The sequence below is a fragment of the Notothenia rossii genome (assembly GCF_949606895.1).
Source record: "Notothenia rossii genome assembly, chromosome: 5".
Classification (NCBI taxonomy): domain Eukaryota; kingdom Metazoa; phylum Chordata; class Actinopteri; order Perciformes; family Nototheniidae; genus Notothenia; species Notothenia rossii.
The window spans coordinates 69,577,654-69,591,869 of record NC_136903.1 but is presented as its reverse complement, the minus strand read 5'-3'; the positions used below and the strand labels follow the sequence as shown (position 1 = coordinate 69,591,869).

Below are 14,216 nucleotides of genomic sequence, written 5' to 3'. Positions count from 1 at the left end.
TGTTGACCTCCTCTCCCTGATTCATCAGCTCCTGCACGTCTCCCAGCATCCTCCTCTCTGTAGCGGCTCGTGTCTCGTTGATCATCTCCTGGGTGATGCCTGTCAATCAAACGCACAAGCAGAACCGCAGCTTTAATCACAAGGCGGAGCGTTTTTCCTCCTGGCAGCTTTGATACGCAGCGAGTTTATCACTGATCTGAGACAAGCTGGGTATAACGGACAGGGACACAATGCTTTTTTATCAAACTAACTTCAAAAAGTTATACAGAAAAACTCATTTCCTGGATTGACAGGAACATCTTCTTTAAATTACACTGGAGGTTTTCTACAAGCAACGGTTCACGAGGTCCCTGATAAAAGCTTCTCAGCAAGTATTAAACAATTGTAAGCTTTTAAAATAAGTTTTACTGGAGCGGACTAGGGCTGCACGATTTGAAAAAATACCTAATTGTGATAATTTTGAATGATATTTCTATTACAATATAGGAGGGATGGATCCTTTTTTTGCATCATTATTCTCACCCTTACTGAAGAATATTTCAAAATCATCATGATATTATTTTTGAGGAGGATTTGCACCAAACAAATATGTTTTGGTAAGTTGCTCGAATATAATTTGTAGTCTGGGATATCTCTGGAGCTCACCAATACTACATAAAAAATGCTAATTGAAAACGTTAAAATTGTTTTGCTTCGTGTGATTTGAATATTGCACTAGCTGCAATCTTATATTTTCGATTAATAAGCACTGCTTTTTAAAAAAAAGCATTCTATAATAGCCACACTCTTAATAAAAATACATTAATAAAGTTAATTGTTGAAGGAAATAGTTTATTTTCAAATCATTTCTTCATTTTTTTTGGGATTACTTGGAAACACAGGTCAATTAAAACGGAGCTGCCTACAGTTCAGCTTATGGATCTCAAATATCTGCCACTTAGAAAAATTAGTCCTCTCTTTTCTCCCTCACAGTAGTTTGCTCTCACGCTGCCTTCTGACCATCCTGTGCCGAACAGTGTCGAGGTGTTAGGCCGGTTGAGGCTCAGGTGATTCTGTCTGTCACAGCTGCTCTAAATTCCTCCTTTAATCCACTGCATAGCTGCCAGGTAGGACTCAGTAGTACTGTGACCGCCTCACTACTGTGACCGCCTCACTCCTCTTCTCCCCCACAGCTCAGCAGTAACGTCCCGTACGGCACATTTAAATAAAGGCCAGATTAACAATAAGGAAAACAGCCAGAACTGTGACTCCTATATTATTGCTAGAGTTGGATATGTGAATTACTTAAACTACAACAAATCAAGAAGTGTGAATGGAAATAAGATTCCTTAATATAAAAAATAAAAGAAATATTTAGATTTCCTTTTTAAGTAAAAGTGACAGCACCAGGAAATAATAGTTACAATATTCACAGGGATTAGAAGCATAACATTTTTGAGGAGTATTGGAGACAATCCCCAGAAACTGTCTGCTTAAACATGAGATAAAAAGTAGACAAGCATCACGTGACTGTGCATATGTTATCGTCAGTATTTCAGCCCTGTGACCTTTTATCTTGACACAGAGGTATAAATTGAACCTTGGCGAGTAGAGCTGAAGGCAGATCTATCCTCTCAGCCTGCAGCCCGTCACTTTAAAGTCAGGCTGCTGTTTTAGTGTTATCTACGTGTTGGTTAGGGGTTCTGAAAAATGTTGATGAGGTAAACCGGTACTTCTCTCTTTACACTCAGAATCACAGCCAGAAGGTGTGTGGAGGCGCAGGAATCAGTACCACAACAATCCCATTTGACGTCTTAGATGAAATGCACCCCTCCAGCTATGTTGTTCTGTTTTCTGTTGTTTCTGCTGGCAATCATCCGCGCCTTTGGTTTCCGAAATGTTTTGATTTAGCTACAGTGATTCCCCACAGCATTACAATGGCCCAAAGGATTTAAACATGTTTATGATAGCATGCAGACTCATTGTCACATAATACAAAATGTAGTTAACCGAGAAAAAAACTGTCAATGTATCATCACATAAATAAGAAATAAATATCTGATTTCAAAACATATTTTTCTAAACTAAAGTGTAGTGTTGTCCTGCAGCAACACATTTAAAAGGCTGATTTTTTCACAGATGGCGGCATAGTTAGCACACAACTCCCTCTGTAAGTATTTTAACAAACAGCCAATCCCAAAGCAGGAGGTACCTTTAGAGTTATACAATCTCAATTACCTCTACTATCAAAATGTAGGTTTTAATGAGGTATGTTTTGGGGGATTTGTCTAAAAGTCTTATCTCAAAATGTGATGCTGTGGCTCTCTTGGAAGAGCTGGTGGCCCAAAATCTTATATGGACTGCAATTTAGGATTATTTAGATTTGTATTATTAACCCTCTTTTTCCTTTTTCTAAGTGATGTAGGCAAATTGATTTTGTTTTGTTCAAATAACCGTAAATGTTACGTGAGGATTGAGTTATTTCTTATAGTGGACTATATCAATACATTATTTTATGAATTTATTATTAATTATAATCATAAAAACAGAAAATCAGGAAACCCTTAAATGTGAGAAGTTTCAAGAAACAAATAATCATACATTTCATAATAAAAATTACGGAACAAATGAATATTTATCCATGAATTTAAGATTTTAGAATTAAATACTATTAAGTGTTGGATTACATTTGGAGCAAAATGCCATCAGCTGTGTGTTTCTTCTGCTCTTCACCCCCCACTTTATTTCCCCAATCCAGTTTCAGGTAAATGTATTTCTGGTATCACTGCGTATCATCACAGATGAACTGTATCAACAGGGGGGGAGGATCAAGGAAGAGTTGATGCTGCATATTGAGTCTGTGTGTGTGGGTGCGTGCAGGTGTGTGTGAGGGAAAGAGAGTGGCGGTGTGCCCATCCCTGAGGTGTCTCTGGAGAGAGGAGGTTTATCCAGCAGAACAGTGCAGTGAACATTAGAGGAGCAATTAGCAGCAGCGCGCTCCCTTTGATCGGCTTAATAATCATGCTTTTCACCTACTGTACCCATATCTGCATTCTGCTGCTCCAGAGATCACATAGTAAACGGTGAACATCATGTTTAGGCGCTCTCTGTTTTCCCTCTCCATCCCCCAGCCTCTCTCTCTCTTTGTCTTTCCAATATCATCTCACATCCAGAAAGCAACCCTCACAATGTGCTCTATTTAAACTGTTACAATTATAAACGTCGCACTGGTGCAGTATTTACCATAACACATATTTTCTCTCCTTTAATTGTCGAGGGAAATATGACTGAGCTCCCATAATACCCCTCAGCAGCACCCTGCTTCCACACAGTTTCCTCCTGTTTACCTCTGAGCAGCTCCACTGAAGCACTTACTTTGAGGCTGAAGGGCACCTTGGTCATGGAACATTCCTGTATTATTCTACCTTCCCTTGTTTGCTAACGCTTAAAATATTGTCAGCAAAAAAGATGAATAAGACGGTAGTTTGGTAAGCCACAAGTTGCCCCCAGAAGTACATCCCTAAAGGAAAACTAAAAACCTCAGGTCCTGTTCCAGAAGAAATCCACATTCAAAACATTGTTGACATGCATCACAACGATTATAAATAAAGCTGTGGACAGGAGCCTCTCAACAGTAGTCTTTGTGCCTCGCTTCTTTTTGCCTTTTTTCTTCCATGGTAGATTGTAATGAATGGCTTTTTTTTTTATTGAGTTACAGCCGATAGTGAAGATAAGTGAAATGTCCCATTTTCCTACCAAAGCTAATATAGGGAGCTAATTTGGTCGTGGCTAGATGGTTACCCTCCATTTGTGAAACCCTCTCAAGATAATGTTAGGCATTGAAGGTTAGGATAGATTGTCAAAAGTGAGTCTCATGAGAGTTTCCCCCAAGTAAGACACAAAGATGATTATTTTAGAATTAAAGTTCACTTGGAATAAGCTGACCCTAACCCTACATCCTTTTGAGGAGGCTATGTTTCCGTAATGAGTACAACAGAGAGGTGGTGAGGGCACAGTTAGTATGAACCATCGTCAGGATGTACCAACATCTTTCTTTCAAGGTGTAATCTTTCTAAGCAGAAAATCGATATGGATCTTAATACGTTAAATATTTAACTAAAGCCAGTAGCTGTTTAGCTTAGCACAAAGACTTGAAACAAGGGAAAAAGATAGCCTGACCTACCAGAAAAAACTACGATATTTGTCTACCAGCATCTCTAAAGCTCACTCAATAACCTTGTGTTCTTTTTCTTTTTAAATCTGTGTCCAAACCTAAGAAATAGTCCACATATTCCCCTGTAAAAAAGTGAATGGTGATCCACACAGCAGTTTTTAACTCCTAAACAAAGAGCTAATAAGATTCTTTCCTAAAATATTAAACTATTCATTTAATCAGAACACATTTGAGCTGCCAGTCAGTGCCTTCACACTGCATCACTCCTCTGCACCCAAAGCCCCCGCAGCCACAGATTTTGCTGCTTTGTCTCCAACTGTGTGTTCACACGGCAGCCTGCAGATGTAACTGCTTACTAGAAAACAAAAACAAAACATTGACAAGAGCTTATGTTTAGAAGGCGGGGTGTGATTTGACTCTAGTGTAAATAAAGCTGTCTGTCACATCCGAGTCTCTTTGCAACAGTTTTTATCGAATCACACAAACACAGGCAGAAATGTGAACACTTCTTAACAACAGCGTGAGTTTCCCCTCTCCCCTCACTGATGTATTTCGGTGCTGATCTCCTTGAACTCTCAGTCACGGCACGCAGGCAAACTGTACAGACTGTGTTTGTTTAGTGATACAGCATGAATATATATAGTCTCACAATCTGCACCAGATCCGGCGTGAGAGAACTGTGAATACCCCAAAAGCTTCCTGGAGTGTCCATCCTGAAACTCTCTCACACACACTTCCATTGAGCACACCATCCTCCTCAACAATCTGTTCTTGTGGTCCATATACTTTAAACATTGACAATAGCTCCTTTGTCCTGCAGTTTATGTTAAGTAAGAATTATAAGACTATACTTCTCGGTTAAAGTTGTGATATTTCCTCAAAATCACTTTATTCTACATGTCTTTTAAAATGTTGCCAAAAATAAATAGTTTGCAATCAGCAGATCATGTAAAAAATAAAAACATTACATTCTGCACTTCTAGGCTCAACTCTGGCTAAGACCAACAGTCATGTGACAACAACTGAATTCAGATTAGAGAGGAAAAGAGAAATTCAACTTGATTGTTCCCACCTCTTCACCTTGAGATACAGTGGTCTGCAGGAACAAATAGGGCTCTGAAACCCTTTGTGGTTGGAAGGGTTACAGATGATTAAATGGTCAAATCATAATTGGTATAAATTCAATTGAATTGCCATAATATTGAAAAAAAGTAAAAAGCATACTCCCCATGATGGCAATAATCAGATGACAGATATTATGATCTTTTATGATTATGATATCTTTATAAAAGTTTTTGAAGAAGCAAACAAAAAAACAGTGCTTATCAACTGAGGGCAAAAGCCTAAATATTCTGTCCATGGAGCCTGGTGTCTGCGTTGGGATTTCTCTCTGAATATTTATTCCGTACCTCTGTTGGCCATAGCTGTCTCGATGATGTCCAGTGTTGGGTCGTCTTCACAAAGGTCGTACGGCATGTTGCCATCAGAGTTGACTGCCAGCAAATCTGCACCACTGTGGGAAAAAACCAAATACATGAGCAACACTTACAAAACACATTTTTATTTCATATAGGCTAGTACATTCTCTGAATATGCATCGTTTAACAAGGCAAACATGAGGATTATATGTGGTTAAATAAATTGCATTTGAAGGCATCATATGTGAGCCAAATAGACACAAAGTAAAAAACATTGACAAACTTTTGATTAAAAAAAGACCAAAATAGTAGACAGCTTGATATATCATGTCCTGTTGTCAGATAATTTGTTTGTTTATATGGACAACACATTTAATCCTTGTATTAAACAGGCCTGTATTTCATATCCTGACCGTTCCAAAGAAAAACTGAAAAACAAATCTGATCCATAACTCACAGAGTTAGAGAAAATAAACCTCAGTCGGAGCACTAAGTGACCATGCTAATTAAAATCTTCAGAAGGCATTATTCATCTGTTTTCAATCAGGGTCCAAGTGATACGATGAGTGGCTCGACAAGTCCTGTCTGTCAACAGGTGGCAGCAGTGTGTCTGAATAATGTGTGTGTGTGCGTGCGTGCGTGCCTGCGTGCGTGCGTGCCTGCGTGCGTGCGTGTGTGTGTGTATACATTCATAGGTGTGCATACATAATCTTCATTTAGTCCTTATTGTTCTCTTTGTGTGTACATGCTATTACATTATAGGGTAATAATTAAATCCCAATTAACATGCAACTATATACAGCTCTTATCCTACATGTTTATGTGTGAATGTTTCAGACAAAATAAATAAAAAACACTTCAGGACACTTGTCCTTCTGATAAACCAAGTATTTTTGAACTGTGATTTACATTTAAATTAAAAAAAAAATAAAAGCCAAAAACGTAAAACGTCCTAGGGCTCTGAGATAATTCAATTTGACTCTTTATTGATTATTATAATATCATATTCACCAGTTTCTGCTGTCTAAAAGAGGCCAAGCAAAATGTAATTGAACCAGATTTTTTGATCTGATGCAACAGTCCAGTGAAATTATCAATAATATTTAATATTCGTTTTTATACATTTGCCTGACACACAGTATACTGATCAGAAAAATAACATTGATACACAACTTTGATATCATCTTCTACATACAGTGTACAGTAGCTGTAAAGTTTCCTGAAAGCCTCTTGCACACTTGTGATGATATCACTAAAACACAATCTGACCACACACAGACAGAGCTAAATTAAAATGGGGAAGAGACTCAAGACTTCCTCTGCCTACATTCTGCAAGGTGACAACTATACGAGTGTCGCTGTGACAGCTGGTAAATATGCCTGTTGATTCAGTGTGTGTGTGTGTGTGTGTGTGTGTGTGTGTGTGTGTGTGTGTGTGTGTGTGTGTGTGTGTGTGTGTGTGTGTGTGTGTGTGTGTGTGTGTGTGTGTGTGTGTGTGTGTGTGTGTGTTGTTAATTGGTATTTGGAAGCGGCAAGCATTGCACAATAATTCAGTCTGATGTCTGCCATTGATCCAGCTGGTCAATACGCACTCTAAACTAACTTCGACTTAAAGCAGACTCTCGGGTTAAACGTTCAGTCGAGTGTTGATTATCAAACTGACTTCGTCTAGTTTTTTATTACACATCCGCATTATCGAGTTGTTTACTTGTACTGTACTTTGCTCAACTTGTCAACAAAATCTCAGATGTTGTTTCTAGTTATATTACCAGTTGACAGTTGTCGTTTAATAATTATTTCTGACTAAGTTGCTCTTTATTTAAATATGATCATAAATTCAATTAAAAATTATTAATAAAACAGCTTTGCAAAAGACGGTTTTCAAGGTGCGTTATAGCGTAAAAAAACAACAAACAATAGAATCAAGAAAAAATCTAACAATAAAAACAATAGGACCACTAATACAACAATCAAAGTAAAGCAATAAGGTATCAAATATAATCCAAATCAAACCGATTAAACATCTTGTGTGGCAGTAAACCCTGCTGTAGTGCATCTGTGTGTCTTACTGTGCGATGAGGATCTTGACGAGTCCTGCGTGTCCACATGTGGCGGCGGCGTGCAGCGGCGTCCACAGCTCGTTGTCCTGAGCGTTGACGCTGGCGCCTCGGTCCAGCAGGATCTTCACCATCTCCTCGTAGTTATCTATACAACACTGTAGTGAAAGAGAGGGGGAGGGAGAGGGGGAAAGACAGAATCTGTTGAATTGATGATACTGTAAAACTTGCCAGAGTAGCACTCCATATTGACTAGGAGAGAAGTAATTCAGGGTGAGTTTGAACGGGAAAAGAAAGACCTAGATAAAGAAGATGATATTGAGTGAAATAAAATAGTGTAACAGTTTTCTTCTAAATCTTTCAGTAAAGCGAGTGCTCTGCCAAAAGACAGAGATCCACAGTTTAGCCGTGAAACAGAAGCTCTGTAAATTACTATTTTTAGTATGATGTAGCAAATAATGCACAGAGTGAGTGCTCATCTGTGCTGCATTGATGCTTCATGCTTCAGCAGCTTAATTATCTCAGAAAAAAAGGAATGACAAAATACTAATTTGTCACCAAGAGCACAGACGACCAAGAAGTCCATGACAAAGAAAAAACAAGCCTCTACAAAAGTGCATTAAGCGCATGTTGCAGAGTGCTAACACATTAATCCAACTCGGACACAGTCATTATGACATCCCACCCATGGTGTGGGCTGCTCCTTGGATCTGTGATAAACTCAAACCCGTAACTCACACCCGTCCGCTGAGACAGAGAGACAAAGACAGAGAGGGACAGAAAGTATTTTCCCCTTAGTCTGTGGGTGTGATTATAGGGTGGGGAGGAAAGAGAGGTTTTTTCCGTGTAAACCATCCGCCAGTCTCGCTGCTGTCAGCAACAGCAGTTTTCTCCATCAGAGCTAATTGGTGCAAGTGTGGCAACGCTACACCGCAGAACAAAGAGGGGCACAAAGACAAGAGAAGAACAACACAGAGAGAGAGAGAGACAGAGAGACAGTGAGAGAGAGAGAGAGAGAGAGAGAGAGAGAGAGAGAGAGAGAGAAAGAGAGAGTGAGAGAGAGAGAGAGCAAAGAGCAGACAGGAAGTCAAAGAATGGGATTACTGTGGCGCAGTAGGAGGGTCAGATAAAATCAGAGAACTGAACGATTCAGAGTTTTGTTTCCAAAGTCTGAGAGTGGCATCTCAGCGAGAGCCGGTGTTGTTATTTGTGCCGGTGAAGTTGTAGATTTCATAGTTTGTTGGAACCTCCCCTATCCCTCCAGCAAAGCATATCAAGGCAGAGATGTTATAAAACATCCTTCTTTGTGCTCGGGAACAGCTGCATGTTCATACCAAAGAGCACCTTCGCATTTTCGAGAAGCCACCGGGGTGTTGTCACTCTCTGCTTTGAAATGAAGATGAGACATCTGTCCTGATGAAACATTAAATCTGCTGCATGCTGTTAATCCCCATATGATTCTACCCACTTACACATTTCAAAGATGACAGGAAATACATTTTTGTGACTAACAGAAACAAAATGGAGACAGCAAAAAGGAAAGAAGCTAAATAAATCCATCTTTCCTGTAAACCACTTATCCTAATCAAGGTTTCTGGGAAGCTACTGCCTTTCCCAGCATGCATTTTAAAGAAGCAAGGTACACCATGGAAACAAGACTGACACACTGATTCACCCCGCAAATGAAATCTTTAATGCAAGCATTAGAGCTTCTATATGAAAAAACCATTATGCAATTATAGATAAGAACATTATTTGAAATGTCGAAATGTATCAGCTGTGAGAGCTTTAGACTGAAGATCTACAAATGCTTCTTTCTTGAATAAATGGTAAATGCTGAATGGACTGTATTTATAAAGCCTTTTATCCAGTCTTTACAACCACTCAAAGCACTCTACAAGTCCTCATTCACCCATTCACACCCCATTTATAGAGCAATGTTCCATTTGCTCAAGGAACAGCTAACATTCACACACTGTGGGCCATCGGGACTTTGGGTTCAGTATCCTGCTCAAGGATACATAGACAAGTTGAGTGCCGGGGTTGGGATTGAAACCACAACCCTCCGAATGAAGGACTACCACACTTCAGAGCCACAGTTACTAAATAACTACAAATGTATAATGCAGGCTGGGTTTCTTTATATTGTCCATCTTTGGGCAGTGGACCAAGTGAAGGGAAACAACATGTGTCTCTAAAGCAGTGATGATGGGCTGGGAGTTAGAAACCAATAACATCAGGTTCTAGCCAAGTAGCAGCCAGAGACACACAGGTACAGTAAAGACCTAATACTATTATGTCAAGGCTTTAATCTGAAGGGTCTGATATGAATTTGATAACCTGTACGAGTTACTTGTTTCATGTGAACATTAGAGTAAGACTTGTCGTTTTGTAAGTGATACAGAAGTGTTACTTAGTTAGATTACTCATCCTTGCTGTTGAGTGATAAACCAATTGTACCTAAGAATAACTGTTCACCTCTCCCCATACGCTCTAAATATTCCACCTCATTACACACGCTCACCATAGAAACCTTGAGCAGTGGAGGTGTGCAGAGAAGACTGCCTTTCTTTTATGGATTTACATAGAGGATGATCTGAAGTGCCGTCTCTAGAGGATTGTAGTGTTTGAGAGAAGGAGCGAGAGCTAGTCACAGTAATTCAGCAAGAGAGCAACGAGAACGAATATAACAAGAGCAACAGGCTGGAAATGCCAGGAAGAAGAAAGGGATATCAAGAGACAGAGGAAATCTGCGTTGGGAAGTTCAAACGAGCACCCTTTGGACATCATTTAAACTAACAGCACCTAAATAGACCAATATCAGACAAATGTATGAGTAGAAAACGACGAACTGTATTTAACAGAACAATCACACAGCCGTACATTTTACTAGTACAGTGCCCTAGAAGCAAAATACATATATCAAATTGTATAAGATTTTGATGAAAATAAGACTCGAAATAAAGCTCTTATTCACTGAAAGCATTATCAACTTGACCATGTGCTCTCTGTTGTACGATATTCTTCTAAACTTGACGTTTTTCAAGAGGCTTCTACTATCTAGCTTAAACTTCACCAAAAGCAAAGTCAAAACATCTCAATCACCCCCTGGTAGCTGTCTTTTAGTTTAGTAAGCGCTCGATCTGATGCAGTGTAATCTGCTGAATGAACCAAGTCAATTAACAGTTAAAAGTGGTAATGTTACTTCACCGCCAATAGATGTCTTTGTAGTAATGCGTTTTGACTGTTTGATTTCATTGAGCCAGCAAATACTGAGCACTAGAGCTGATATTGTGTGAAAGGTGAGCAGATGTGACTGTGAGATGATTCAATGGCTGAGAGCGTCACCTTTGGTAATGTGTGCCTCCCTGCTGGCCTTAAAAGAAAACCTCCATCTGTCTTCTCAGTCACACGTACTCCATCACTGTCTCTGCCTGCCTACCACCTGAAGCAAATATTATTCTGAGGGCCTTAACCACAGTCAAAAAATAAGAGCACAATGATGTAAGGACAAAATGAGTTTTTTTCATTCTTCGTTGCTCAGAATGCCAAGGTTACTCAGATAAGGCGCCTCTGACAGGAGTTTGGGGGGAGTACATCAATTCATACATAACGCAAGAGAGGAAATGAAATTACTCCACAGATGCAGAGGACAGGTAGCAGACAGGAAGACGAGAGGTGAAATTCATAGAAGACACAAAGACTGACTGGAAACACTACAGGCTGACAAGACAAACATCCTGTGTGTTTGAGCCAAAGTGAAACCCATGTTGTTAGATTTCCGCATCTAAGGCCTTTTTTTGACCAAAGTGTTCAAGAGAACGATGTGTTTCCTCCTGAGCCTGCATTTTTATTTGTATTTATAATGAAAGTTAAACCAAACTGACATTTCATATTCAGCAATGGAGCTGTAATTTTAAATTGTATTGATAAAAAAAAAGAAGAATAATATCGGTTTTTTACCTTTTCAAATTTGTTTTGCTTTCACTACAGCCTTACTGAGACTGGTACGACAAGTTGGTTTTCGACCAATAAAAACAAACTGATTATATAATACCCTAATACTACTTCAATTAGTGTATGTTTCTTCTCTACTTGAGCCCCTGCTCTATATGGTATGCCAAGATAAACCGCCCCTTATCTTCTTTAAGTGAAGGATGATAAAAGATTGTATATGAGGAGAAAAGAGAGCTAAAAGCAATCTGGCATCACTGAACATGAATAAAGAAACATAAATGCTGCAGTCTGGTCCCAGACACAGTGGTTCTTTTCTAAGGAAGGCAAGTAACAATTTACCAGAAACAGTCTATAAGACTTTCTTCTGAAACTCCCTAAAGCAGAAGTGGTGGTGGTTTATTTGTGTGAACTACTTCCGGTGTCAGTGATATCAAAAGAGCAGCCATAAGACAACGGAAGAATAAAGAAGTCACTCATTTCATTATTTTACTTTCAGTCAGTGTGTTAGCATGTATGAGAACATTCTCCCTCTTGTAACACGGATATGGTAATTCAGAGAGAAAAATATGGATTTCATTTTCTGCTGGGGTAATTGGCAAGCTTGGAGATATAATTCAGGGGGAATGAGCAGCCTCATAAAACTGACAAGAACAAGCCTCCTAAGAGACATACAAGCTTGTCAAAGACATCCGATGCACTGATGGATTAGCTCGCATCTTAAGCTCCAGCCTGCAGCGGTGGCATGACAAATGTCATCAGAAAAACCCAGGAGACTTCAACCTACACACAGCAGCCAGCAACTAGGCTAATCTCCCAACAACCTTCTGAATAAACCCCACATACTTCAACCCACCTGCTAGCTGATTAAAATAATCTCTTACATTTTCAAACTTGCACCCACAAGCTAACTAGGCTCAAGACTAAACTCCCAGACTTCCCCTAAAATCCCACCAGCCTCCACCCTTCTTGGAAATAATGTGTCTTTCATCAAAACTATTCACACAAGGATGAGAGTGTGGCTCTGACAAAGGCTCAGATTATGTGGTTGGAAAACAACAGCAACAGTCTTGCTGGGATTGGTCCGTGGGCTGAGAGGACTGAGTTCTGAGCCGAGGAGTAACATCACAAGCAAACTAAGCTGAGACTGTGGCTGAACGGCTGACATTTTAGTCAGGGCTAGTGCCACGAGGGCAGTTTGTGTTGGAGCTGGCACTGAAGCTGGAATACTGAGCGGTTAAGTGGGCAAGACCAGGTGGCTGAGACTGCAGGAGGTTAAAAGATAAAAGGGTTTCAAATGTTCCCAGACATCACAGGACTTATGCAAATCTTGAAAAGGGAAGGGGGCCAGTGTGCAGAAACTTCAGCAGTTGAATTGGATCCAAACGCTACATGAACTGAATCCAGTCTGTGAGTGTCAGTGATAAGCAGCTGAGACTAAGATAGGCTGAGGAGCTGCTCACTCATTTCCTAACCTCTCCGTTCACTTCATATCCCCACATTCATTATGCATGAATCCCCAATAAATTACATATATATTTACTGATTATTATAATTATCATTGATTATTTACTATTATTGTTATTTACTTTTATTAATTACTTTTACTATTATTTTTTACTAAAACTTTCCCCATGTCTCCTGTTATTTTATTTATTTATTTTTACACACATTAATTTATTCTCTATACAACTTGTCCATCGTTTGGACTTTTCTCCTCTATCTGTTTGTCCAATTATTTGGCTTTGGACAATATCTCCGCCTGTCTGTACATTACCGTCTTCGTCTGTCTAAATATGTGTTAATGTTAGTAAAAGCTTGGGGAATGTGGGATGGGTATAGACTTCACCTATGTCTGTGTTATTTGAAACACTTTTAAAAAAGTACATCAAACTACAATTTCAGTTCCAGGATTAATATACGGATTTCAGGGATCTGAGTTTAATGTCCTCAAAGGATGAAATAACGATGATCTGAATGCCTAACGAAAAGTCTGGGACCACACAAGGGGGCTGTCTAATAATTTCACTTCTGAAATCTTGCAGATGATCTCATTACAGAACAACTTAAAAGCCCATCTCAGTAGTCTCTGTACCCGTCATCTTCACATAAATATTTGATTGGATGAATAACTCTAGTAAAATGTTTTTAAATATGAATGTCTAATGATGAGACAGCATGACACAGGTTTGGTTGAGGATCTGCTGGCAAGGACATCATCTCCCTCCACCTTGATGGGTATTCAGACCAAGCTCAGTGTTAAAAAAGCCAATGGGGTAACATTGTTGTGTGAGTTACTGCCAATACAGATGAGAATAATATGGTAAAAGTAGCTGTAGTGTTATACAGTTATTCCTATTGTGTTGCCCGTTCTAAATCAGCTCATAAAGCATGTTACGATCAACCAGGGTAATCTGTGTTTGGTTCACAGTTCATGCAGTTTTACAATGTTAAATGTTCAGTTACTCAAAATACAAACCAAACTTCACCTGCTGCTTCACATTAAAAGCTGTCAACCAGCGAGGGGCTTTTATTGTGAAACAGCCATTGGAAATGACAATGTATGTGGAGGTAGATAGTGGAGCTAATGATCTTTTTAAGGAGGGCTTGCACAGCAAGATGTTAATGTATTCT

General features: G+C 39.3%; 1 protein-coding gene across 1 annotated transcript in view; it reads right to left on the bottom strand.

The window, feature by feature from the left end:
* Positions 1–14,216, bottom strand: part of ppp1r16b (protein phosphatase 1, regulatory subunit 16B) — a 78,775-nt gene that overhangs the window by 7,681 nt on the left and 56,878 nt on the right. Inside the window, exons 4-6 of the mRNA XM_079682093.1 lie at positions 7,641–7,786; positions 5,563–5,666; positions 1–99 (exon numbers count right to left, since the gene is read on the bottom strand). The exon at positions 1–99 is cut by the window's left edge and continues 26 nt beyond it. Of these exons, the coding sequence (XP_079538219.1) occupies positions 1–99; positions 5,563–5,666; positions 7,641–7,786 (349 nt within the window). The remainder of the gene's footprint in view (positions 100–5,562; positions 5,667–7,640; positions 7,787–14,216) is intronic.